The sequence below is a fragment of the Nelusetta ayraudi genome, unplaced genomic scaffold (genome assembly GCF_046127955.1).
Source record: "Nelusetta ayraudi isolate G7.1 ecotype Tasmania unplaced genomic scaffold, CSIRO-AGI_Nayr_v1 ptg000015l, whole genome shotgun sequence".
Classification (NCBI taxonomy): Eukaryota; Metazoa; Chordata; class Actinopteri; order Tetraodontiformes; family Monacanthidae; genus Nelusetta; species Nelusetta ayraudi.
Genome location: NW_027466065.1, coordinates 2,588,684 through 2,611,122, shown reverse-complemented (window position 1 = coordinate 2,611,122; position 22,439 = coordinate 2,588,684). Strand labels below are relative to the sequence as shown.

Sequence of the window (22,439 nt, the reverse complement as noted above, 5' to 3'; positions counted from 1 at the left end):
CCAGTGAGCAGACAAACAGCATTGATTAGCTGATAATTAGCAACCAGCCTTAATGCAAATTTGTCACGGCTAAATCGAGGCGGCGTCGGACGTGTTAACGGAGCTCGGAACTGTTTCACACGTTCTCCTCGTCCTCCTCCTCTTCTTCTTCTTCTTCTTCTTCTCCTTTATCCCTTCCTCTTTTTTTTATTTTAATTCATTGTCTCCCTCCCTTCCTTTCTCTCTCTCCCTCTCTCTCTCTTCCATCTACTCGCATAGACTGGAGGATTTCCCAACGTCTCCCACCAGCACAGCTAAACAAGAGTTTCTGTATGTTATCGCTGCCCTTCAGGGCCTCACATGCATCAGTGAATCAAAGCCGCCTTGATTGCACATCCCTCATTCGTCTCTGTGGCCCTTCATCCATGTGTGCTCCCAGTGAACCAGCCGCCCCTCAGAACTCATAGCAACAACAACAACAACAGCAAAATAAGAAAATTATGAAGCGGGGTCTCAGTTTGCTGTTGCCTTTCTGTCCGTGCAAACCCGGTTTGGATTCACTACATGTACATTGTTTCAATACAATCGTTGTAATATTCCGGCCGATCCATTTGTATCCGACAGTGACGTTGGAACGCAGAAAATGTTTGCGCGGAGGCAAATCCGTCAATATTTTCTGCGTCACGCACCTCATTTGTCACGCCGCTCAAAACCATCTCCCCTCATTCCGTGATGCAACACGTGTCACTGTCGCCAGCGCTCACCTGCGCCCGGAGGCGTGAGTCTGCATGGTGCTCCACCGTCAGCCGCTCCACCCACATCCATCCAGATGTCGGCATCACCCCAGAAAGAACGTGCGCAGAGTGGAATCTCTCCGGTCGGGTCGTTGACTTTGTGTGCGTGTGTGTTTTTGCAGAACGGTGGTGAAGTGCAACATCGCCAAGTCGCAGGCCCTGTACAGCGCCCAGCGCGGCCTGAAGACCAACAACGCCGCCGTCTTCAAAGTGGGCGCCATCATCATCAACATCCCGCAGCACCCGGCCACCTTGCACAGTATGATGGTGCGCAGCTCCCACCAGCTCTCCAAGCAGATCTCCGACCTCATCCGCCAGCCCTCCAACGTGTGAGTTTGCTTCTCTTCTAGTTATTAATAGCTCACTCAAATGACTCAGCCCTGTCAAATATTGACATCCTCATCCTGCCTTCCGTACCATATTGAATGCATCAGATATAGTTCAGCGACTTGACAAACTGGTAACTGCAGTTAAAGTGTTTTTTTTTTGTAGATTTGTTTTATATCTATAATAACAAATGACAAAGTCTGAAGTTTTATGTCCGCGCACCATGGATGTATTATAAGAACTGGATACCGGACTGGCAATATGGCGGCCAATTTTCCCAGTGGCCACTCGAGGTACTGCAGCAAAAAGTGTTTTTTCCCATGGACCGCACTACAAAAATAAACGCCTTTAAAACGACTGACAGGACGACTGTGACCTGTAACCTGAAATGCGATTCAAAGCAAATCTTTCTATTGTAGATTTTTCAGTTCTGGTCTTTTAGTCGTTTAAATAAAGATAAAGGCCAGAAAATCACCAGAAAAGAGTTTATTCCCAGCGTGACGTCACAACTTCGTACGTGCTCGTTCTGATTGGCTGCGTCCCGACGTGTCTTTAAGTGACGTTCTCCAGGATCGTTCTGATTGGCCAAATAGATGATGTGAGTTACAGAGGCATGATGGGAAGTGACACCACTGTGCGCTATGCTCTATGGGCCCATTAATGCGGAGGTCTAAAACCTTTTCGCCGTATGCGCTGTGTGAGCAACTACATTGAATTGAATGGGCCGCCATCTTGGAGTCTGGGGAGCTGCACTACAGCTACACACTACATCACCTGATGACGAACACTGCTGCTCTTCCATCCCAGCCAACCGCCGAACAGAGAGGACACGCCCACCCCGCAGCCCTCCGACAAGGCGTCCAGCATCAACCAGACGCCGGTGGAGGCCAACGAGTTCCCGCAGCTGCCAGAGGGCCTGGAGAAGAAGCCCATCGTGCTCAAGTTCAGCGCCATGATGGACGGCATCACCATCGGCGCGGCGCTGCTACCCTCGCTGAAGGCAGAGTACAAAATGGGTCAAATGAAGAGCCACGGCATGACGGGTGAGAGCACGACGAGAGGAACGCTGACTTATGAAGACGCCCGATTCTTGTGTTTCCTACATTTAAGCGTTGATATCTTTTCTTTTAAAGGGGCCCAAACCAGTTTCACCTTCGAGTTGCCCAACCACAAGCTCTGCTTCCAGTCCAAGGTGTCTCCGGTGGACATGTCCACCTTGCCTCCCACCGCCAGCCTCACGCTGCCTCCCGTCACCATGTCGGGAGAGTACATCATGGAGGACCACGAGAGCCACTCGGACCAGGGCTGGGCCTCCGACGACTTCCCGGCCAAGCCTGGCAACTACCTGCAGGGCAACTACCTGCGCTGTGTGGCCGAGGTACAAGATGACCCGAGCAGCCAGAGCTTCAGTTTGTGGATCATCATGCTGATTTCTTCTCCTTCTTCTCCTCCTCTCACGTGCAGATTGGTTCGTTTGAGCACAACCTGACCACAGACCTGCTCAACCACCTGGTCTTCCTGCAGAAGGTGTTCATGAAGGAGGTCAACGAGGTCATTCAGAAGGTCTCAGGTAATGAGGCAGAGAAAAAAAACAAAAAAACAGATGTGTTTTTTTTTTTCCTCCTTTTTTTCCTCACATGCACTAAACAGAAACCCGGGAGGACGGCAGGTCATTTTTCATATCCTTAAAGAGCACAATGGGTTCACATGCGCGTCTAAGCTGCTGCAACAGATCGATTCCCTTTTGGATCAATGCCGTTTGATCTCCAACCCTCCAGCCGATCCCCCCGCAGTATTTTCCCGGCGTGCTGCCACTATTAACTATACATCAAGCTGTGTTTCCAATACACAACGCCCTGTCGATGATGTTTGGGCGAACGGCTTGATCGATGCAACGACTTGACGCGAGGTCCGGGGGTCCAGAATGCTTTAATTATCCACGTTGGCGAGACGTCAATGCTCCTACAGGTTTCGCGGCGCCGGCAGCACGCTGACACGTCTGCCCCCGCCCACTGTGTTTTCCAGGAGGAGAACAACCCATCCCTCTCTGGAACGAGCACGACACCTCGGCAGATCCGGACAAGCCGAAGATCCTGCTTTATTCTCTCAGCCTGATGTTTAAGGTACGCAGTGGAGGCGTGTGTCCAACAGCGGCGGTGGCGGCGACGGCGACGCAGCCCTCAGTTTCGGATGAATCTTTAGTGGTTTTTTTTTTCTCTCTCGGCTCCCAGGGGATCCAGATGACGGCCACCACTCCGTCCATGCGAGCCGTGCGCTTCGAGACGGGCCTGATCGAACTGGAGCTGTCCAACAGAATCCAGTGCAAGGCTCAGCCCGGCGGTAGCAGCAGCTACCTGAAGCTCTTTGGCAAATGTCAGGTGGATCTCAACCTGGCTCTGGGACAGATCGTCAAACATCAGGTGCTGTCCCGCGGGCGCTGCGCGACAAAGTTCTTCAGCGTCGCTTAAAAAAAGACGCTGAATTTTGAGTGATTTACCTTTTTTATATCCTCCTTCCTTCAGGTCTATGAGGAAGCCGGCTCTGACTTCCACCAGGTGGCGTACTTCCGCACCCGGATCGGACTGAGGAACGCCCTGCAGGAAGAGATCAGTGGCTCTTCAGACAAGGAGGCGGTCCTCATCACGCTCAACAGGCCCATCGTGTTCGCCCAGCCGGTGGCCTTCGACCGAGGTTCCTCTTCCTCTTTTTCCCCCTCCGCAGCCCAACGTGCTTTTTTTCCCGCCCCCCCGCTGTCGAGCACTGAGCTCACGTTGCCTCCTGTCGTGCAGCCGTGCTCTTCTGGCTGAACTACAAGGCGGCGTACGACAACTGGAACGAGCAGCGCTTGGCCCTCAACAAGGACATCCACATGGCCACCAAGGAGGTGGTGGACAAGCTGCCTGGCATCCAGCAGACGTCCGTCCAGGCCTTCAGCACCCTCTTCCTGCAGCTGACCGTCAACGACCTGGGCATCTGCCTCCCCATCACCAACACGTCTCAGGTGAGCCCGCCTCCTCTACATAGTTGGTATCGTGTCACTGTCTCTTGTCCTAAAAAATCAGAAACTGAACTTTTATGTGCCTCAAATTGGCACAATAAAACAATTGTTTTTTCACATCATTTATTTTGAATAATGAAAGCAATATTTGTCAGTTTTATCTATGAAAATGTTGTTGTCAGTCTCAGCTGTGGGAATTTGAAAATCGTTTACAGAATTATGGAAGCGAATCCCTCTTCTTAATTTCCTTTGTGCAAGTTGTAAGAATATCCACCAAACACAAATCCATTTTATCATCAGCCCAGGATTAATTCTTCTTTCTTTTTTTCTCCTTTGATATTTTTATTCATTAGTCATTCACTAATTTCAATCAAGGATGTGGAAGAAATGAGTGTTTCCTAAAAAATGTCTTTTGCTGTGTGTAACGACTTTGAGGTTGTTGTCCCTCCGCACCGCTGTGGACCGAAGGAATACAAAATTGTTCTTCACTGTACTTTTACCATGTCCTCAAAAGGCCGTTTTTCCAGCTGCTGTGTCACACTTGTTTCTGTAGAGAGGACAAGTACCCAATACGGAGGGCGCCGGCTCTGAGGCGAGGCCCAGCGTGCCAGCAGCAGGCCGCCACAAAAACGCCCGAAAAGTAACCCACCAGTTGTCGTGTCCTTTTGTGGTGTTTTGCTGTGGGACTCTGATTTTCTCCCGACATACACATACACATACACATACACACACACACACACACACACACACACATACACACACACACACACACACACACACACACACACACACTGCATCGTGATCAGAGATGGGCGCTCGCTCACTCCAGATGTGAACAATTACACTTGGATTGCTGTTGTGGCACCGCAGACGCTGCTTTGACGTTAATCTGATGGTGATATGTCGACAGGTTATGGCTGTTTGTGTGTCCATATTGCTTCTGTTGCTCTTAATTTTTTATTATTTTTTTTGAAAGGCTACAGTGAAATCGATCATCCTCTTACAGCCTGTGGAAGCTGAGAACCCAAAAAAACCCACTGATTGTTTGCATTACAGCTCGTCGGATTATCATTTCATCCGACAATTATTTATTTAGGAGGTCGACGTGCTCCTGCGGTTGCAGCAAGAAGTGTCGTCAGATGAGTTCAAATTGCAGCTGGGATCCAGAAATTTGGGAATATTTCTTTTATAAGTGACATCATGCAATCAACTGGAATCTAACAAATCCTGAAAGCCTGGTAACGTTTTGCTCCCTTTTGTGACAAACTGCTTTTCAATTGGATAAAATCACATGAAATTTAAAATTATATTGCTAAATTTACTCCAAGATGAGTACTACTGTGCTCTGCAGTTTTCTCTGGAACGAAACCTTACCTGCTACCCTGCTGCCTTTTCACAAACACTTGGGCTCGGTCGGGGTCTTGGGTTCCCTCATGTTCTCGCCACCGAGCTGAGCCCTGACTGACTCCTCCCACTCCTCCTCCTCTTCTTCCTCCCTTCCCCTCAGGCCAACCACACTATAGACTTTGACACGAGCTCGGCTCTGGTCCTGACCATTGAGAGCACGCTGATCACCGCCTGCTCCTCCGAGTCCCTCGTGAGCAAAGGCCACTTCAAGAACTTTTGCATCCGCTTCGCCGAGGGCTTCGAGACGTCCTGGGACGACTGGAAGCCGGAGATCCGAGGGGACATGGTCATGAATGCTTGTGAGTGATGCGCTTTCGTTTGAGTGGGATTTCTGCTTTATGCAATTAATCCAGTTGACGGAGAGACTTAAGACTGTCTGTGCGGCTGCTCTGAATTATTGATGAGTCGATGCCTCTGCGTCTGCGTGCTTCATGCTCAGGTGTCGTCCCAGACGGTACATATGAAGTTTGCTCCAGGACGACCGGACAACCTTCTGCAGGCAAGTTCCTTTTCGTTCCACTCTCATTCATAAACAGTGATTGCAGATGAATCTTGGGGGAAAAAAACAACCTCTTCTACTCGCCGTCTCTCCCTCTCTCTCAACTTGCTGTGTGCTATCAGAGCGTATGGGTGGGAATTGCTAGGTACCTGACGATTCAATTAGATTCCGATTCCGAGGGCTACGATGCAATTAATCACGGTTAATCGAGAATCGCAATTTATCACGATTCATATATATACATATACATATCCAAAGCATGCAACATACAGCAAAATGACGAAATCCCAATAGATTTTTATGATTGGACTCGCCCTTTGCAACTGTATTGGCAGCTTTCTTCTGGTGTTGGGGATGGTTGTCTGGTTTGGAGCAACTGGAGCATTTTCTGTCTTTTTCTCCAACTGCGGGTGCCAGTTCGTCGTGTTCCCACAATGTTTGTTTGTAGCGTGACACAACGTACAAACAGCACTCACACTGTCAAACTGTCATCTTTAATGCCGTGTGTGTCGGGGTCTCATCTCATGAGTTGGTTTGGAACTGCGTACTTGGGTGTCTAGTGTGCGTCACCTTAAATTGTCCGGTACAACGCTGCAGTGCAGTCGCACATGAGTTCTGGCCTCATTAAATTTTTTTAATGAATTCATAATTGGCAATGTCATATCGATTAATCTAAGATTAATTCCGATTATGACATTGAGACTAATGTATGCCTTACATTAATCACAATTAATCTTAGATTAATTGCGATTAATTTCATAAGATTTTTTTTCCCACCCCTGACAGAGAGCAGCAGCGCTGGCACCTGGACCCTGAACGTGCTTTGGAAGATGTGCGGCATCGACGTGCACATGGACCCGAACATCGGCAAGCGACTCAACGCGCTGGGCAACACGCTGACGTCGCTGACGGGTGAGGAGGACGTGGACGACATCGCCGACCTCAACTCCGTCAATATGGCCGACCTCTCGGACGAGGACGAGGCCGACAGCATGTCGCCCACCATCCATATGGTCAGTGAATAATTGGCCGCGCCTCCTCTTGCCACGTCCTCCTGTTCATAAAAATGACATCTTCCCAAAGTCGCAGCTCCGAAAGGCGTCACGTTGGACTTCAGAGTCGAGGAAAAACGGGGACAATGTGGATACGTCTGTTGTTGTTGTTGTTGCGAGCATTTGAGTTGTTCACACAGTCACTTGGTGGTGTTTTTTGCAGGAGGAAGTACATAAAAACCCATCACAGGGTATGTCGAGGTAAATGTTGCACAGTAGGGATGTGGGGGGAAAAAACGATTCTCACATTGTTTGATTCAGTATCAATTCTCATTTTCACAAAAATCCATATTCTCCCCCCCCCACTCCCAGCAGTGTGTATGTGCCTTCTGGGCTGCCGTAGGTATTGCACAACAAGCAGCACTTTGTTGTTTTTGTGGTTTCCGCCACAACAAGTGGATGGGGACAGAGTTGCCAACAGAACAGCAGCCTAAAGAAACGCAACCCCCTCCGCAGACTTTTAGCGACACTTCAGAGACGCGCTTAGAGACGCTTTGAATTTTACCTCAGCAGACTGGAGTAGATCCTGCTGAAATCCTTCGTATTGAATGAATAGAGAATCCTTTAGAATCGAAAAAAAATTCAGTGTTGATTCGAGTATCGAGTTGAATAAAAAAATAAATGACCCCAAGAATCGATATTGAATGGTATCGTGGGGCACCCAAAAATTTGCAGCCCTATTGCACAGCACTAGTTGATTTGCACCACTATGCATCAGAGGAGGGAAACCTGCAGGCCGTGGAAAAGACTCCTCCTTCTACAGCCGCAGGAGTTGCAATAGTTTGACATCAAGAAAAGACACGCACACAAAACACCTTCTGTGAAACTGGCTTCTAAGGTATAATGGGATGGACATCGTCGCTTCATTCACATCATTCACAGCCTCAGGCGAGAGCCGCATTTGTGATGCTAATGTTACCGGCTCCTTATCGGAGCCTCCTGCTTGAAGACCCCAGAGTCAAAAAGCACGTTAAGCCGTTCCGCTCTGCAGAGTCGGCGCCTCGACTGATGTCAGAAGGTAAAAGTCTGACAGCCAGTGCCACCGTTCCCTCTGGACCTGCACCCAACCTGTACCCCTCCCTGCCACTGTCTACAGAGTCCAGAGAGCCAGTACAGCCCCCGGCTGACCTTTAAGAGGCGACTAGTCAACCACATCCTGGGCCTCAGTGACAGGCCTCAGAGTGTGTCGGCCCATGCGGACGACTCGCACTGCGCATCGCCTCACCTGCGAGCGGGCGGGGCCAGGGCGCAACGACCCGTCTCCTGGACCTGCGTACGTAGCTACCACAGCTCTCCTGGCTAAAATTGCCCTCTGCAATTATACGGGAGGCTGTGGAGTCCAAAACGCTGAGCAGCGCCGTCAGCAAGTGAGCGGGGTGACCGGCGGAGCGCTGCGTAGCATTTTGTTTCACTGGCCTCCCGGACAAAGCTTCAATGATGGGTGAAATGAAATCAATCGTGGGACAAAAGCTCCCCACAGCGGCAGGGTTTTGTTTCCTCCTCTTCCTCCTCTCTTGGTCCATTTATTGAACTGCTGATGGTGGTGGCGGTGTCTCCTCTGATCGTTCGCAGTGCCTGGTGTTTGGAAAAAAGCAAACGCGTCCTCTTAATCCAATCATCACATTCCTAACTCATTGCCGCTGATCAGACGGACGCAGTCTTTTTGATTCACGCCTTGCTGACAAACGATGATTCTTGGGGTTTGACCAGCGACTTTAGGTCGTTGTGCAGTTTTTATGACGCCGCTGAGTTGGGGCTGTGTGCGAATCAACAGGAGACCATTGACCCCAGGAGGCAAATGGTGCTCGGGAACCAAGTCATCGACGCACGAGGCAGAAAGTTCCCCAAGAGGGTGATGGACATCCGGGAGCTGAACGAGCAAGCCAAAGTCATTGACGACCTCAAGTAAGCATCCAGTTCTGTTCAAATCAGTGATACTGCTACTACTACTGCTACTACTACAAATAATAATAATTGAATCATATTTCGTCTCATCATCCTCTAAAAACCCCTCCCGTTTGCCCGCACCAACAGGAAGTTGGGAGCCAGCGAGGGCACCATCAACCAGGAGATCCAGCGCTACCAGCAGCTGGAGTCCGTGGCCGTCAACGACATCCGCAGAGATGTCCGCAAGAAGCTGCGGCGCTCCAGCATGAGGGTGAGGAGCCAGGAAACATTCCACCGGTTCACAAATCTCCCTCAATGCAACGGATGATGAAGATGAAGAAAGCTGAAGGTTGCCGAGACTGCTCATTGAATGAGCCGTTCCCGTTTCCCCCTCAGGCCGCTTCTCTCAAGGACAAGTGGGGTCTGGGATACAAGCCGAGCTACAACCGCTCCAAGAGCATCTCGGCCGCAGCGGGTCGTCCGCCTCTGAAGAGGATGGACAGGCAGAGGTAACAACAAAAATTACCAAAAGGAAAAGCAGCTCCACTTTTCTCTGGAGCACACAACAGAATTAACACTCTTACCAACAGGTACGAGTGTCTGTAGCAGGAAAACTGAACTAAACTTGTATATTAACTTGAAGGCAGCACCTCTTTGGCTGCGTTCAGACTGCAGGCGAATCTGATTCAAATCAGATTCCTTCTCAAATCTGATTTTTAGGGCTGAGTGTCAACACTGTTTTTAGCTATTTATCTCCCCACAGACTGATGAGACAATGAGTTTCCTCCTCTGTGCAGGGACTGCTGTTTTCTACTTCTTCTGTCTGCTCCATTACGTTACAGCTCCGCACCTGGAATGGCGCTCTCTGGTGGAGCATTGGGTCTTGCGTTGCGTAGAGTGACGTCACAGACAGTCAGAACCCATGGGTGTGTTTGGAGCTGTTCACACTGAGACGCATCTGTCCAAATGCAACTACTTCCTGAAAGTGGTTTCAGTCCGCTTTGCACAGATCCGATTACATCGGATTTGTGACTGTTCAGACTACAAAGAGCAATCCTGTTTCAGTCTGGTATGGGCTAAAAATAGGATTTTGGCTGGCAGTCTGAACGCGGCTTTTGATGACAAATTGGTTTCTGAACGCCAAAGTGAATCTGTTGGATACAAATGAGTTTCGTAAATAGGAGACCTGTCCCTTTAAATGCACTCCATGCAGCTTTTGCTGGAAAAACAAACATGTAAACTCACACTGCTGCTGCATGTCTCTCATTAACTTTTTGTTTGTAGTTTGGCGGAGGAGGGGCAGAGCTAGTGCGATGCGTTTGTAGTAATTATGCCGACGTCTCATCTCGGAATGAATGTGTAATGATGATTAAACTGTCGGCACGCTGTAAGATCTCCGCCACTGGTGCATGAAACGCGTGCAAAAAAAAAATTAGAACTGGAAATGATGCAAACGAGCGGCGGTAATCAGCTTCTGTCAGTTATCAGTGTTCCTCCTGGGAATCGACACGTCGGCGTCGGTTTTCGTCTGTCATGTCGAAGACGCCTCACGACTTTCACTGTTTCAAGTTCCAGGATGGGCGATGTGGAAGATTTCCCAGATTTTCGTGAAGCGGCCTCTCCCGGGCCGCGGGTCACCTTCAACATCCAGGACACGGTGAGTGAATAACGCGACCAACGTCGAGTGGATCATGTAAAATTCCCTTTGAGGCAGCGGTTTGTGTTTTGCGCCATTTGCCACGAGCGGACGATCATCATCTCATCCCTCATTCCTGCATCCTGTGTTGTTCCATGTTAAACACACTTCTGACGATGATACATGCTGTAGTATTATTATATTTTTTTTGTTGTTAAAAAATGATTTGTCAATCAAACTTTGATAACTCTTTTGTTGAATTGAAGATAAATAATCAGACCTTGGACTCAGAGTTCGCCCCCGTCAGTCCGGGAGAGGTGTTCAAGGTAGATCATCCGGAAGATGAAGTGGTGAAACGGGTGATGCTCCTCCCCCTTCCTTGAACGTCTGGCCAATGCTGGTCGCTCTCTTAACACGTGCGCTCAGAACAGGATGAAGTGAATCCCTCTGTGCTGAAGCCACGCCCCTTTTTTTTCTTTTTTCTTTTCTTCTTAGCAACGATTAATGTGGCGGTGGCTACAGTTTTTACCAATGGGCAAAATTCTGCCTGCCTTTTTCCTTTTGTCGGTTTTTGTCTACTTTTTTCCGAACACACTTGGATTCACGGCAACATTGTTGTCGTCCTCATCCTGTTCCGAAGTGCACAAAAATCCAAATCGGTTTCTTTGGCTGCTCTTGACTGTCTGACTTCTAACTGAGCTGCAGCAGCCGCTGCCGTCTGAACACCTGACTGCATCCTGATCAGAGGGAGGCGGGCCGTCAATACTCCAACCAGTGTTGTCTCATGGAAAAATGCTAATTGACGTGCGCTATAATAAGACATTGTGCTCCTTATTATTACCGACTAAATTGTGCTATTTAAAGGTTAAGTCTGTAATATTTGGAGATTTTGAGAAGAAACGGCAACATCTAATGATCAGATTTTAGAACGCAGCGTTCTTTCATACAATGTCCCTCTCCTGAACTTGCCAGTGAACTACGGCGGTCTGCGCACACGAACCTCTATGCCGCGTCCACCTTCTTCTTTGTTGGTTTATTTAAGGATGCAAGGGTTCAGCCTAAATATGAAATGTGCAACTTGGATTGTCCACACAGGCTTCCGTAGAAATATGGCGCCACTAGATGGCAGCTTACTGAGGGCAAGACCCTTGTCTATGGGTTGGAAAACCAAATTGCTTTTATATGCTGCGAGTATAGACTTTGATTAATGTATTTATGGGCAGTATATTATTACAATATAAAAAAAACATAAATCAGGCCAAATTTTACACACTGGACCTTTAAGCCCTACTACATCTTACCCCACACAAACTGCATGATTCACGCCAGACACCATAACGTGGTGAGAAGAACGGCGGAGGGCGTGGAGGCGTAGCCTGCGAGCGAGCGAGCGGTGGTCAGGTTTTGTTTGAGGTAATTTCAGTAACTCTTCCCTGGAGCTCGGCTGGGCTCCTGGTGCTGAATGCTGATGAATGTGGCTCCAGTCACACCTCCAAGTGATTAAAACCCTCCCACTCCAGCACACGCTGCCCCCCCTCCCACCCTCGAGTCTTAACGTCGTCGGTGTGAGTTTCCCGGAGTGGCTGTGTGGATCGAGCGAAAGACGCCCATTGATATATTGAAGACTAAACGCTACGTGCAAGTCAGAGCATGCAAAGTGTTTTAAGCTCTTTTGTCAACGTCAGACAGCACGCAGACATTTTTCATCTGTTCATCTTTGGGGCCTGCTGGAACTGTCTGCTTTTTCTCCACCTGCCTGTAAAGATCCCATATGACGCCAAATTGATGCTCCTCTGCTTACTTCGGAATCAGCCCCCTTGTGATGTCACAGAGGGCTGGTATTCGTCACCAATATTTCTCCTGAGGCATCTGGCCCAGCCTTCCTAAACCTTCCAAACGCATGGAAGGCTTTAAAAGCGTCACTGCCATCAGCGGGCTGTAAACAGAGGGCTAAACGCACCGCCTTCTGGGCTCCTCCAGAGGTTTTTGGACGGCGACTGACGTGAAGCCGCTCCACTGGAGTTCTGCACCAACAGTGAAATGCAAATCTTTTACCATATGGGACCTTTTTGAATAAACTACACTTGGGACATTTCACGGTGGTCACCCTTTGCTTCACCTCTGGTTTGGTCTTCCTCCTCCTTGGTGTCTCGTCTCCTCACCATGCATGACAGACCTCTGGGTTCCGCCGTCGGCCTGCTCCCTCTTGACCTGTCAAAAAACCCTTTGAGTGAGTTTTTCCTCTCTGTAGTTTCCCGAGGAGACGGAGGTGGACCTGTTGTCCGTCTCCATTGATGAGCCATCCCACCCCCATCACCTTCACCACCACCTCCACCACCACCATCATCTCCATTATCCATCCGAGCTCGACGGCCCGCACTCTGCGTTCAGCGCCCCCGTCACCCCCGCCGTCTTCTCACCCGTACATCCCTTCCAGCACGACGACTTGAGGCGCGACGACCTCTCCTCCTCCTCCTCCGAAGACTCCGAGAAGGAGGACGAGTTTGAGCGCGAGAGGCCCCTCAGCCACCGCCGGCCTTTGTGAGTCGCCGCCTCTCCTCCGGTTCCGTCCTCGAATAACACGACAGAGAGGTCACTTTATGCTTTGCTCCCCCCCCCCCCCCATTTTCCTGCTCCTTCTCCTTTACCTCCATCTCGTCCTCTTCCTCTTCCTCCACCCCCTTCTCCTCCTCCACCCTTACCTTGTCCTCCTCTTCCACCTCCTCCCCAACCCCTCTTCCTCCTCCTTCTCCTTCACCTCCTCCTCCACTTTGACATCATCCCCTTCCTCCACCCCCTCCTCCTCCTCCACCTCTTCCTCCTCTACCTCCACCTCTACCTCGTCCTCCTCCTTCTCCACCTCCTCCCTCCCCCAAACCCGCTGCCTCCTCCTTCACCTCCTCCACTTCAACCTCGTTCTCGTCCTCCACCCCCTCCTCCTCCTCCACCTCATCGTCTTCCTCTTTCACCTCCTCCCCCAACTCCTCTTCCCCCTCCACCTCCTCCTCCTCTTCCTTTTCACCCACTCCTCCTCCTACGTCTTTTCTCTCCCTCAGCCAACTGTCCCACAGGAAGCCGTCGGGCTTCTCCGCCGTGAGTCAGCTCTTCAGCGAGCGCTGGCCCAGCACGGCGGCGGGCCGCAGCTTCAGCGGCGCCGCCACGGAGCGCAACATTGACTTTGAGCTGGACGTGCGCGTGGAGATTGACAGCGGCAAGTGCGTCCTCCACCCCACCACCCAGCAGCCGGAGCATGAGGACGTGTCCCTGCGGAGGTAACGGCCCCCCAGAGGAGCTCCTTTCGTCTCCCATGACCGACCGCGAGGCTCGACGGCGCTGCGGCTCCATTAAATTTCACTTTCAGCTCCACTCTAATGAGATGCGCACGAATGTTAAACTTTCTCTTTATGTGTGAGCAGAAAGTGCAGTGTGCACACCTCCTTCAGATAGAATGTAAATTTGTCTTGGAGATCAATAAATGTCTGTCTGTCAGGTCTATTTGGTCTAATCTATCTAATCTAAACTGCTGGCCTCAGTCTCGCTAGTGTTTGATATCTGTGTGTGTGTGTGTGTGTGTGTGTGTGTGTGTGTGTGTGTGTGTGTGTGTGTGTGTGTGTGTGTGTGTGTGTGTGTGTGTGTGTGTGTGTGTGTGTGTGTGTGTCCCTCCTGCAGGAGCTGCGAGCGCAGCCTCAGGAGCCTCGACCAGGAGTCCCCGCCCAAGAAGAAGAAGGTGCAGCCCACCTCCACCTCCACCAGCCACCTCCTCCCCGGCAAGAAGTGCCCGTCGTCCCTGCAGACCAAATCCAACGACATGGAGACCACCGTCTTCTACATTCCAGGAGTGGACGTCAAAGTGAGCCTCCCCCGTCTCTCTGTCTAGCGATTCCCTGCAGCTCCACTCGTATTTCCTTTCACATTATTGATAATTCATCCCCTCCTCCCGCCTTTGTCCGCCTACAGTTGCACTACAACTCCAAGACCCTGAAGACGGAGTCGCCCAACGCCTCGCGCGGGTCCTCGCTGCCACGCACCCTCTCCAAAGAGTCCAAGCTGTTTGGTATGAAAGATAGCGGCCTGCCACCCAACCCACCCCCCACTGCTGCCCACAGCAAGACTACTAACTCACTCCTACCTCCCCCGCCCCCACCTGCTCCGCCAGGTACGGAGCGTCGCCTCATTGCACATTGCGCCGCGCCGAACTGCATGCCCTTCAGCTGCTCGCCCGGCGCATCATCTCGCATCCGCACGTGAAAAAATCCCCATGAATCAAACCGTGCATGCCGTTCCCCTCCCCTTTTTTTTTTTTTATAAAAAAAAGAAAAAAAGGCACAAATCCAGAGGGGAATCTTTGATCGAGCAGGTTCATGCATAGTGATGAGCGCTGCAGAGGGGAAGACACCAATGATACTTGAAAGGAATGCAAAAAATGAAAGAGAGAGAGAGAGACAGAGAGAGAGAGAAGTTGGCTGAATGAACTTTCAGAAGTGTGCAAGTCCGGATCGTTTAGAGGCTCCCGCGTGTCTTGTTTGCAGCCAAAGGTAAAGGCAGCGGCGGGGTGAAGACGGCCAAGCTGTACGCCTGGGTGGCCCTGCAAACGCTGCCGGAGGAGATGGTCATCAGCCCCTGTCTGCTGGACTTCCTGGAGAAGGCCCTGGAGACCATCCCCATCACTCCGGTGGAGAGGAGCTACGCCGGTGCGTCGCAGCGTCGCCTCTCTGACACACACACACACACGCACGTAGGGAAGTGCTGACCATCTGTGTTTTTTATTGTGGCACAGCCTTGGCCTCCCAGGAGGAGGACATGGGCCAGTTCGACACGGTGGAGCCGCTGGAGGAGTCCACCACCTCCCTGGTGTCCTCCTCCACCTCGGCCTACTCCTCCTTCCCCGTGGACGTGGTGGTTTACGTCCGGGTGCAGGTACTGGCAGCGGCACGTGGCAACAAGTGTATTTAATATTCCTCCGCACGTCTTCGTCGGCTGACTGAACGCCAAAGACGTCTCATTCCCAGACGTGGCTTTTTTTTTTGGGCTTTAGCTTTCACCTTTTCCAAGTTTTAAAAAAAAATAGTTGTGTTACATTATTCATACCTTTTTCCAAACAGGCGCACATCTGAGGTCTCCGCAGCTACTTTCAAGTCCTCTAAAGCACATTAACCTTTTTCTACTTTCGTGGCAAATGCTGCTTTTAAAACATTAAGACAGTGAATGCACGCCACAAATTATCGTTTTTTTTTTTTATTGATTTTTTTATCTTTACATTTCAACAATTTTTGTGATGCCTGGTTCTCCCCCCCCCCCCCCCCCCCCCCCAGCCTTCTCAGATCCGCTTCAGCTGCCTGCCCATGTCCAGGGTGGAGTGCATGCTCAAGCTGCCCTCCCTCGATCTGGTCTTCTCGTCCAACCGTGGCGAACTGGAGACGCCGGCAGCAGCTCACCCCGCCGACGGACCCCACCCGCCCTCCTCCACCCCGCCGGGCCAGCACGTCCCCAAGCTGCCCCCCAGCAAAGGTCTGGCACTGGTCCTACATGTCGTTCTTACATGTTGCAAACGCCGCTCACATCTTCATCAGAGACATCATCCGCCACCCTCACCTTTCCCCCCTGCAGCCTCGCCGCTGCTGGGAAGCCCCCTGGGCAGGAGCCGCCACAGCAGCAGCCAGTCGGACCTCAGCGGCCCGCCCAGCACCTCCTCGGGCCTCAGCTTCACCGCCTGCATGTCCGACTTCTCCCTCTACGTCTTCCATCCCTACGGCGCCGGCAAGCAGAAGTCCGCCGTCACGGGCCTGCCCCCCGGCGCTGGGCCACTAGGTAGGAGGACTCGGGAATAATAGGAAATAATAATACAAGAATATTGCCGTGGATTTGATGAAGTGACGCATCGGAATGGAGCAACGTGACTGCTGTGATCAGGGTTATTAGAGGCTTAACTATCCTACTCTTTACTTTTATACAACTATTTTACTTTGTATGTATGTGTGGGTGGATTTATTTATTTATTTGTTTATTTATTTACCGTATTAATTTATTATTTACTTACTTCCTTACTTCCATACTTACTTCCTTCCCTCTTTACTTCTTTATTTACTTATCCATCCTCGACCACAGTGAACGGTACCTTACCTGGTTAAATATCAAACCCCTCTGTAGCTGTCCAGGACGCAGGACATTTAGCCTCCCACCACCCAACACCTTGCCGATAGAGGCGCTGGTGCCCTCTGTGACGTCATGGAGGGCTGATCTCCAAAACTGTTTCTTGCACCTGCTTTCTGAAACGTGGAGCAAGCAGAATACATTGAAGGAGGGACTTTTCTCATTTATGATTTATAATTTAAGATCTAATTATGATGCCATTAGATCTAAAGAGGCTCACTGTTGGATCGTTTTTTCCCCCTCTCACCCTGGAAGGTACCGTCGATGAGGAGCCGTCTTCAGTGACGGGAAGGAAAGACTCTCTGAGCATCAACCTGGAGTTTGTGAAGGTCAGCCTGTCCAGGATGAGGCGCAGCGGCGGCCCCACCTTCATCGAGAGCTTCATTCCCACCAAAGGCGGCAAGATCGACACCACGCTCATCAACATCTCCGGTGAGTCGCGGGCGGAGGAGGAGGAGCGGCTTCCCGCTCTGCTTCTCTCCCCACTTCACCTTTTTTCCCGCTGGTCTCGACTCGACACGGCACTTCACTTCCCTTTTTTATTATTTGTGTGAAATGTTCTGGCCGCTCTTTGGGAACGACTTTCATCCGGAGAAGCTCAGCTGTGATTGATTAAAGTTTTTTTTACACGCGTGGAGCTGAGGCGGAGGAAAAGAAGAAGTGAGGGAGTGAGGATGCAGAAGTGCTTCGATATATCACCGCTGTTGATTTGTTTTTTAGGAGCGTTCACCCAGCTGTTCTCCGGCTGTTACCGTGACTGCTCCCTGACTCTGATCAAACATGATGCAATTCTTTTTTTTCTCTCCTCCCTTCAGCCGTGTGCGACATCGGTTCCGCCTCCTTCAAGTACGACATGCGACGGCTGAGTGAGATCCTGGCCTTCCCCAAGGCCTGGTACCGCAGAAGCATCGCCAGGCGCCTCTTCCTGGGCGACCAGACTATCAACCTGCCAGGTGAGCTGCTGCTGCTGCTGCTGCTGCTGCTGCTGCTGCTGCTGCTGCTCATGCAGAAAACACACCTCTGCCAGACAATTCACTAATACAAACAATCATTGCAGCGAATGCAGAGATGCTGAAAACCTCAGACCCAACTGTGTCTCACTAAAAACAATGTTTTTTGTTTTTTTACCTAAAGGTGCATCCTGCATTTATTCAGCAACAATCGAACTTTAAACGTTACAATATATGGCCAAAAAAAAGGATTTGACTTCTAGTGCGGCAGAGTCTGCTTGGTTTTCTTTTCTTTTTTTCTCTCTATTCTCTCACTCAATCTTATTTCCTGACGAGAGGAAACCGGAAATCTTTTAAAACTTGCCGGAGCATCGACGGCGTCGCAAACTCTGCTCCTGTTTCGCCTCCGGCGCCGTCCGACCCTCTGTCACACCCTGCGACTCGGCCTGTAAAAGCTTTATAGCAGGAGAAAGAATGGGTGCAGGTTAACCGTAGGAAGCACTTCACTCCACTTTAACGCTTTAACGCGGCTGAATAAAAAACAGACTTTCACCCTGCGGGCCTGTTCAAAACATCCTCATGTCTACGATGACACAGTCGCTTCCCAGATAAACGGCCAGTTGCCTCAGAGGCGTTCCACTGTTTTCAGCTTCATTTTCTATTCGAGTGTTTTCTGTTTCATTGTCATTAGTATTCAGCCTTGCCGCTCCGCCGCTGCATCCCAATCGGTAAACTCACTTGCATCGCTTCACCTTTCCCACCGCGCAGCCTCGGGCCCCGCCACCCCGGACTCGGCGGAGAACGTCACCCAGCACCTCTCGCCCGAGTCCAGCCGCAAAGCCTACTGCAAGACGTGGGACGGCAGCAGCGGCATCAAGCACATGCCCCAGTCGCCCAACGTCTTCTCGGAGCACTCGGCGGCCAGCAACATGTCGCCCGGCAGCGTGGGACACCTCAAGTCGCCGGCGCCGGGACGCACCAGGAGCGTGTCGGACTCCTCGGCACCTCGCAGAGGTTCCCTTCCAGCACGACACACACAAGCATCGGCGTCAGAGCGGCCGGCGTTGCGGTGGCGTGGTTACGCGGCGCGAATTCCGACGGAGGGGCGGGAAGTAGGAACGGAGAGTAGCTGTGTTTACATGGACACAAGTGATCGGAATAAAGGCCCAATCGGATCAGAAATGCTTCACGTAAACGCGTCAATCGGAAGATTCTGATCCGATCCGGTCCATTTGGAAAGAAATTTTAATCTGAAAGAGAGAGGTGGTTTATGCCGATCATTATTCCGAATGCCGTCCATGTGCACGCCCAATCGGATCCTGTCTGTCTTCCTGATTGGGATAAATTATCTCCACTGCACATGTGTGCTACGTCAGCGTGATGCGTTTCTGCCTTTGCGGCAAGCAGAAGCCTAGCTAGCTCCGGAATAGCCGGAAAATTAAAAAAAAAAAAAAAAGAAAACAACGCAGCGTTTGTTTACAGCACAGGCGGAAGTAAATCTTCTTCTTCTGTTATTTCCAGAAAATTAGATGCTTGGTGCACATATACGCACGTCGTGATCGGATCCTTTTATTTACTGTCCATGTAAACGGTGGATTTGGAATTCACGATCAACCGAGGTTTTGATCGTAATTGGAGAAATTTGCGCATGTAAACACAGCCAGTAAGTCTATGGAGGAAACTGTTCAGCAGAAATTCAAGATTGAAAGATTGAACATTTTTATTTGTCACATGTCAAGTTACTTGGCAGTGGAACGTTGGTGTGGCCGAAGCCGACATGCTTGTGTAGACTGTAGACTTTGACTAGTGTCTAGACAGCAGGCGAAGTGGGTTTTTCCACAATAAAACCTAACACGCGGATTAGCATTAGCATTAGCTCTCTCCAACCGCAGGTGTGTCGGGTTGAAATCAATTCTTTTACAGAGAAGTGTGAGCTCTTTACACTTCTCACCTTTTTGAACAACGACAGTCTTTGGAACTCTGTTAGAGCGACTGGAGCAACCGTAAACGAGGCAAAACGTCAACATTTTTACTGTAGAGCTTCGGCAACCTGCCCTTCATCTGAGCCGCGTGACGTCCTTGGCCTGTCCTGAGATAACCTCAACTTCCTCCCTCTCGTCCAGATTCCGTGACCAAGACGTCTACGCCTTCCCTCGGCAAGAACGGGAAGGCCACGGGCCAGCAGGGGGCACCGTGGGAGACCCTGGTGGTGTTTGCCATCAACCTGAAGCAGCTGACCGTGCAGATGAACATGAGCAACGTCATGGGGAACAACACGTGAGTTGGAAAATTTAAAAACGCTTCAACACGCCTCTAGAAGATCTACAGTAATATAAACGATGAGCCCGATTTAGAAATCAAACCTTCACTGATCTGAGCAGTAGTTTGGAAGCTTCTCTTTAAATTAACATTTGCTTTGTTTCCTCTGCTGGCTTTGTTTCGATGCATCCTCAGAGTTTCTCTGACCGAAAATCGGCCCCAAACGTTAATTTGTAAATAAATAGAAACAACGGCGTCGTTTTCAGCAGGAGCAGCTCCTGAGATAAATAAATAAAATGCAAGCTAAGTGGCCTTTCATCGACCGAGCTGGCTGCTGATTGCCATGTTTATTCGTGTTTATTGGCCAAATTAAGCCGGTCGACGGGCTGCACGGTTCCACCTGAGAGGCGACCAGTTTGTCTCTCCCGCAGAGTTTCAGCGGTCGTGGGAGGAAGCGACCGAGCGCGGCTGACTAGCTAACGCGGCCGCTCTGCGTTGTGTATGAGCGAGGCCTCGTCCTGAAGTCTGACACACACACACACACAAACACACACCTCCACCTTTTTGGTTTCGCTGCCTCCTCTTCCTCTGCGACTCGGGGCCTAAATTATTTAGCAGTATTGCTCATAAAAAACACTTTTCCTAAAGGTGTCGCCTTTGTTTACTGTTTACTGAACACAAAAGCTCAGTCCGGAGTCGTAGCAAACGGTCAAGTAAAGAGGAAATAAAGAGTGTTTTTCCTTTTCTTTTTTTTTCCCTTCCTTGTCAAGAAGGATTTAAAACTTGAGCGCCGTCTCTGCGTCTCACTCCCCTCTTGTTTATTCCTGGGGTGGCTGCCGGTATCGAGAGTCATTTATGTTGCACAGAGTGCACCGCTCCTGCATTATGCAGCAGCCAGTTATGAGTTATGTTTTTTTTTTTCCTTTTCATCTGAAAACTCCCCCCATGCCTCCCACCCGCAGCTGGACGACCAGCGGGCTGAAGAGTCAGGGACGACTGTCTGTGGGCAGCAACCGCGACCGGGAGATCAGCATGTCTGTGGGCCTGGGCCGCTCCAAGCTGGACTCCAAGGGCGGCGTGGTGGGCGGCAACATCGACGTCAACACCCTGGAGATGGTCTGTAAGTAAACAAAGCGTCCGGCTCTGAGACCTCCGCTTTGTGTGTTTTCTTGTTAGGTTTTTTTTTTTTCTGCCAGCCGCTCATTAGCGGCTGCTGTTCTTTCGCTCGCCGTAAAGCGGCGACGGACCCCGAGCCGCGGGGGGTCGTGGCAGCCAGCTCTGGCGCCGCATCAAAAACCGCATCCCCCTCGCTCATTTCCACTTCACTGCGGCGGTGGACTGGGCTGGCTTTTATTGCCACCGGCCCCCTGTTTTCTCTGTCAAGCATATCAGGAAGCAATGCACATATTTACATGGCACCTCTGTGAAGTATCTTCCTAGAAGTCTAGTTTTGACTTCAGGCCTGATGCTACTCAGATTCAGATTCAGAATACTTACACTTACTTATACTCTCACAGGGCAATTAACTTTACATTCAGTCCTGTCCATAGCAACATTTGAAATAACATAAGAACAAATAAAAAACAGTACATTTGACATCTCAATCATCTCATCATTCATTTACAGTTATTGTGCATTTAGCAGCACAGTTGTCTGATTCCAACCAGTCAGCATCTGCCTTCTCCTCCTCCCAGCCCACATCTCCGAACACCCCAACCAGCAGCCCAGCCACAAGATCCAGATCACCATGGGCTCCACGGAGGCCCGGGTGGACTACATGGGCTCCAGCATCCTGATGGGGGTCTTCAGCAACGCCGACCTGCAGCTGCAGGACGAATGGAAGGTGAACCTGTGCACGGTGGACACCAGCATGTCGGAGAAGAGGTGATGACGACGACGCGCAGTATCATATATATGTATATATATATATATATATGGATATCTGCTCCGCTTGCCCCCTTCACACCGTATCCCCCGCCCACAGTGAGATCTTCGTCCACGGGGACCTGCAGTGGGACATCTTCCAGGTGATCATCTCGCGCTCCACCACGCCGGACCTCATCAAGATCGGCATGAAGCTGCAGGAGTTTTTCACACAGCAGTTTGACACCAGCAAGAGGGCGCTCTCCACATGGGGGCCCGGTCCCTACCCACCCCCGAAGACCCCCGTCATCAACGCTGAGAAGGGAGCCGCGGAGCTTTGTGAGTCTGCTGCTGCTGCTGCTGCTGCTGGGGGAAGAGTTGTTAGAGCGCAGGCAGCGGCGCCCGAGATTTGTCTCAGACGGATGCTCGGCTTTGAGGACGCAACATGATTTGTAATTTTAATGGCCACTGTAATTGGTGCATCAAACGTTTGACAGGGTGGCAGAACGGTTGAATGGAATCGAACCCGCTCTTGAGGTTTTTGAAAAAAACAAAAACAAAAAGTGGCGGACGGACGGTTTGCTGAATCTTTGCACCCGTGCGTCTGCTTAAGGGCCCGTGGAAGGTGTTTGGGAAAG

General features: G+C 50.6%; 1 protein-coding gene across 17 annotated transcripts in view; it reads left to right on the top strand.

The window, feature by feature from the left end:
- kiaa1109 (KIAA1109 ortholog) overlaps positions 1 to 22,439 on the top strand; it is a 61,871-nt gene that overhangs the window by 34,760 nt on the left and 4,672 nt on the right. For 3 of the 17 annotated variants that reach the window (XM_076023449.1, XM_076023447.1, XM_076023448.1), the window contains exons 52-85: positions 259 to 309; positions 896 to 1,102; positions 1,908 to 2,143; positions 2,234 to 2,478; positions 2,565 to 2,670; positions 3,126 to 3,223; positions 3,332 to 3,520; positions 3,623 to 3,791; positions 3,890 to 4,101; positions 4,652 to 4,738; positions 5,606 to 5,804; positions 5,945 to 6,004; positions 6,791 to 7,017; positions 8,153 to 8,329; positions 8,831 to 8,961; positions 9,091 to 9,214; positions 9,340 to 9,452; positions 10,513 to 10,600; positions 10,846 to 10,938; positions 12,831 to 13,120; positions 13,636 to 13,851; positions 14,249 to 14,429; positions 14,537 to 14,735; positions 15,109 to 15,270; positions 15,357 to 15,496; positions 15,892 to 16,087; positions 16,187 to 16,387; positions 16,985 to 17,161; positions 17,545 to 17,682; positions 18,448 to 18,693; positions 19,803 to 19,956; positions 20,901 to 21,058; positions 21,633 to 21,822; positions 21,923 to 22,140. In XM_076023449.1, coding sequence (XP_075879564.1) covers positions 259 to 309; positions 896 to 1,102; positions 1,908 to 2,143; positions 2,234 to 2,478; positions 2,565 to 2,670; positions 3,126 to 3,223; positions 3,332 to 3,520; positions 3,623 to 3,791; positions 3,890 to 4,101; positions 4,652 to 4,738; positions 5,606 to 5,804; positions 5,945 to 6,004; positions 6,791 to 7,017; positions 8,153 to 8,329; positions 8,831 to 8,961; positions 9,091 to 9,214; positions 9,340 to 9,452; positions 10,513 to 10,600; positions 10,846 to 10,938; positions 12,831 to 13,120; positions 13,636 to 13,851; positions 14,249 to 14,429; positions 14,537 to 14,735; positions 15,109 to 15,270; positions 15,357 to 15,496; positions 15,892 to 16,087; positions 16,187 to 16,387; positions 16,985 to 17,161; positions 17,545 to 17,682; positions 18,448 to 18,693; positions 19,803 to 19,956; positions 20,901 to 21,058; positions 21,633 to 21,822; positions 21,923 to 22,140 — 5,678 coding nt within the window. The remainder of the gene's footprint in view (positions 1 to 258; positions 310 to 895; positions 1,103 to 1,907; positions 2,144 to 2,233; positions 2,479 to 2,564; positions 2,671 to 3,125; positions 3,224 to 3,331; positions 3,521 to 3,622; positions 3,792 to 3,889; positions 4,102 to 4,651; positions 4,739 to 5,605; positions 5,805 to 5,944; positions 6,005 to 6,790; positions 7,018 to 8,152; positions 8,330 to 8,830; positions 8,962 to 9,090; positions 9,215 to 9,339; positions 9,453 to 10,512; positions 10,601 to 10,845; positions 10,939 to 12,830; positions 13,121 to 13,635; positions 13,852 to 14,248; positions 14,430 to 14,536; positions 14,736 to 15,108; positions 15,271 to 15,356; positions 15,497 to 15,891; positions 16,088 to 16,186; positions 16,388 to 16,984; positions 17,162 to 17,544; positions 17,683 to 18,447; positions 18,694 to 19,802; positions 19,957 to 20,900; positions 21,059 to 21,632; positions 21,823 to 21,922; positions 22,141 to 22,439) is intronic. The other 14 variants (XM_076023457.1, XM_076023450.1, XM_076023456.1 and 11 more) reach the window with 14 other exon arrangements.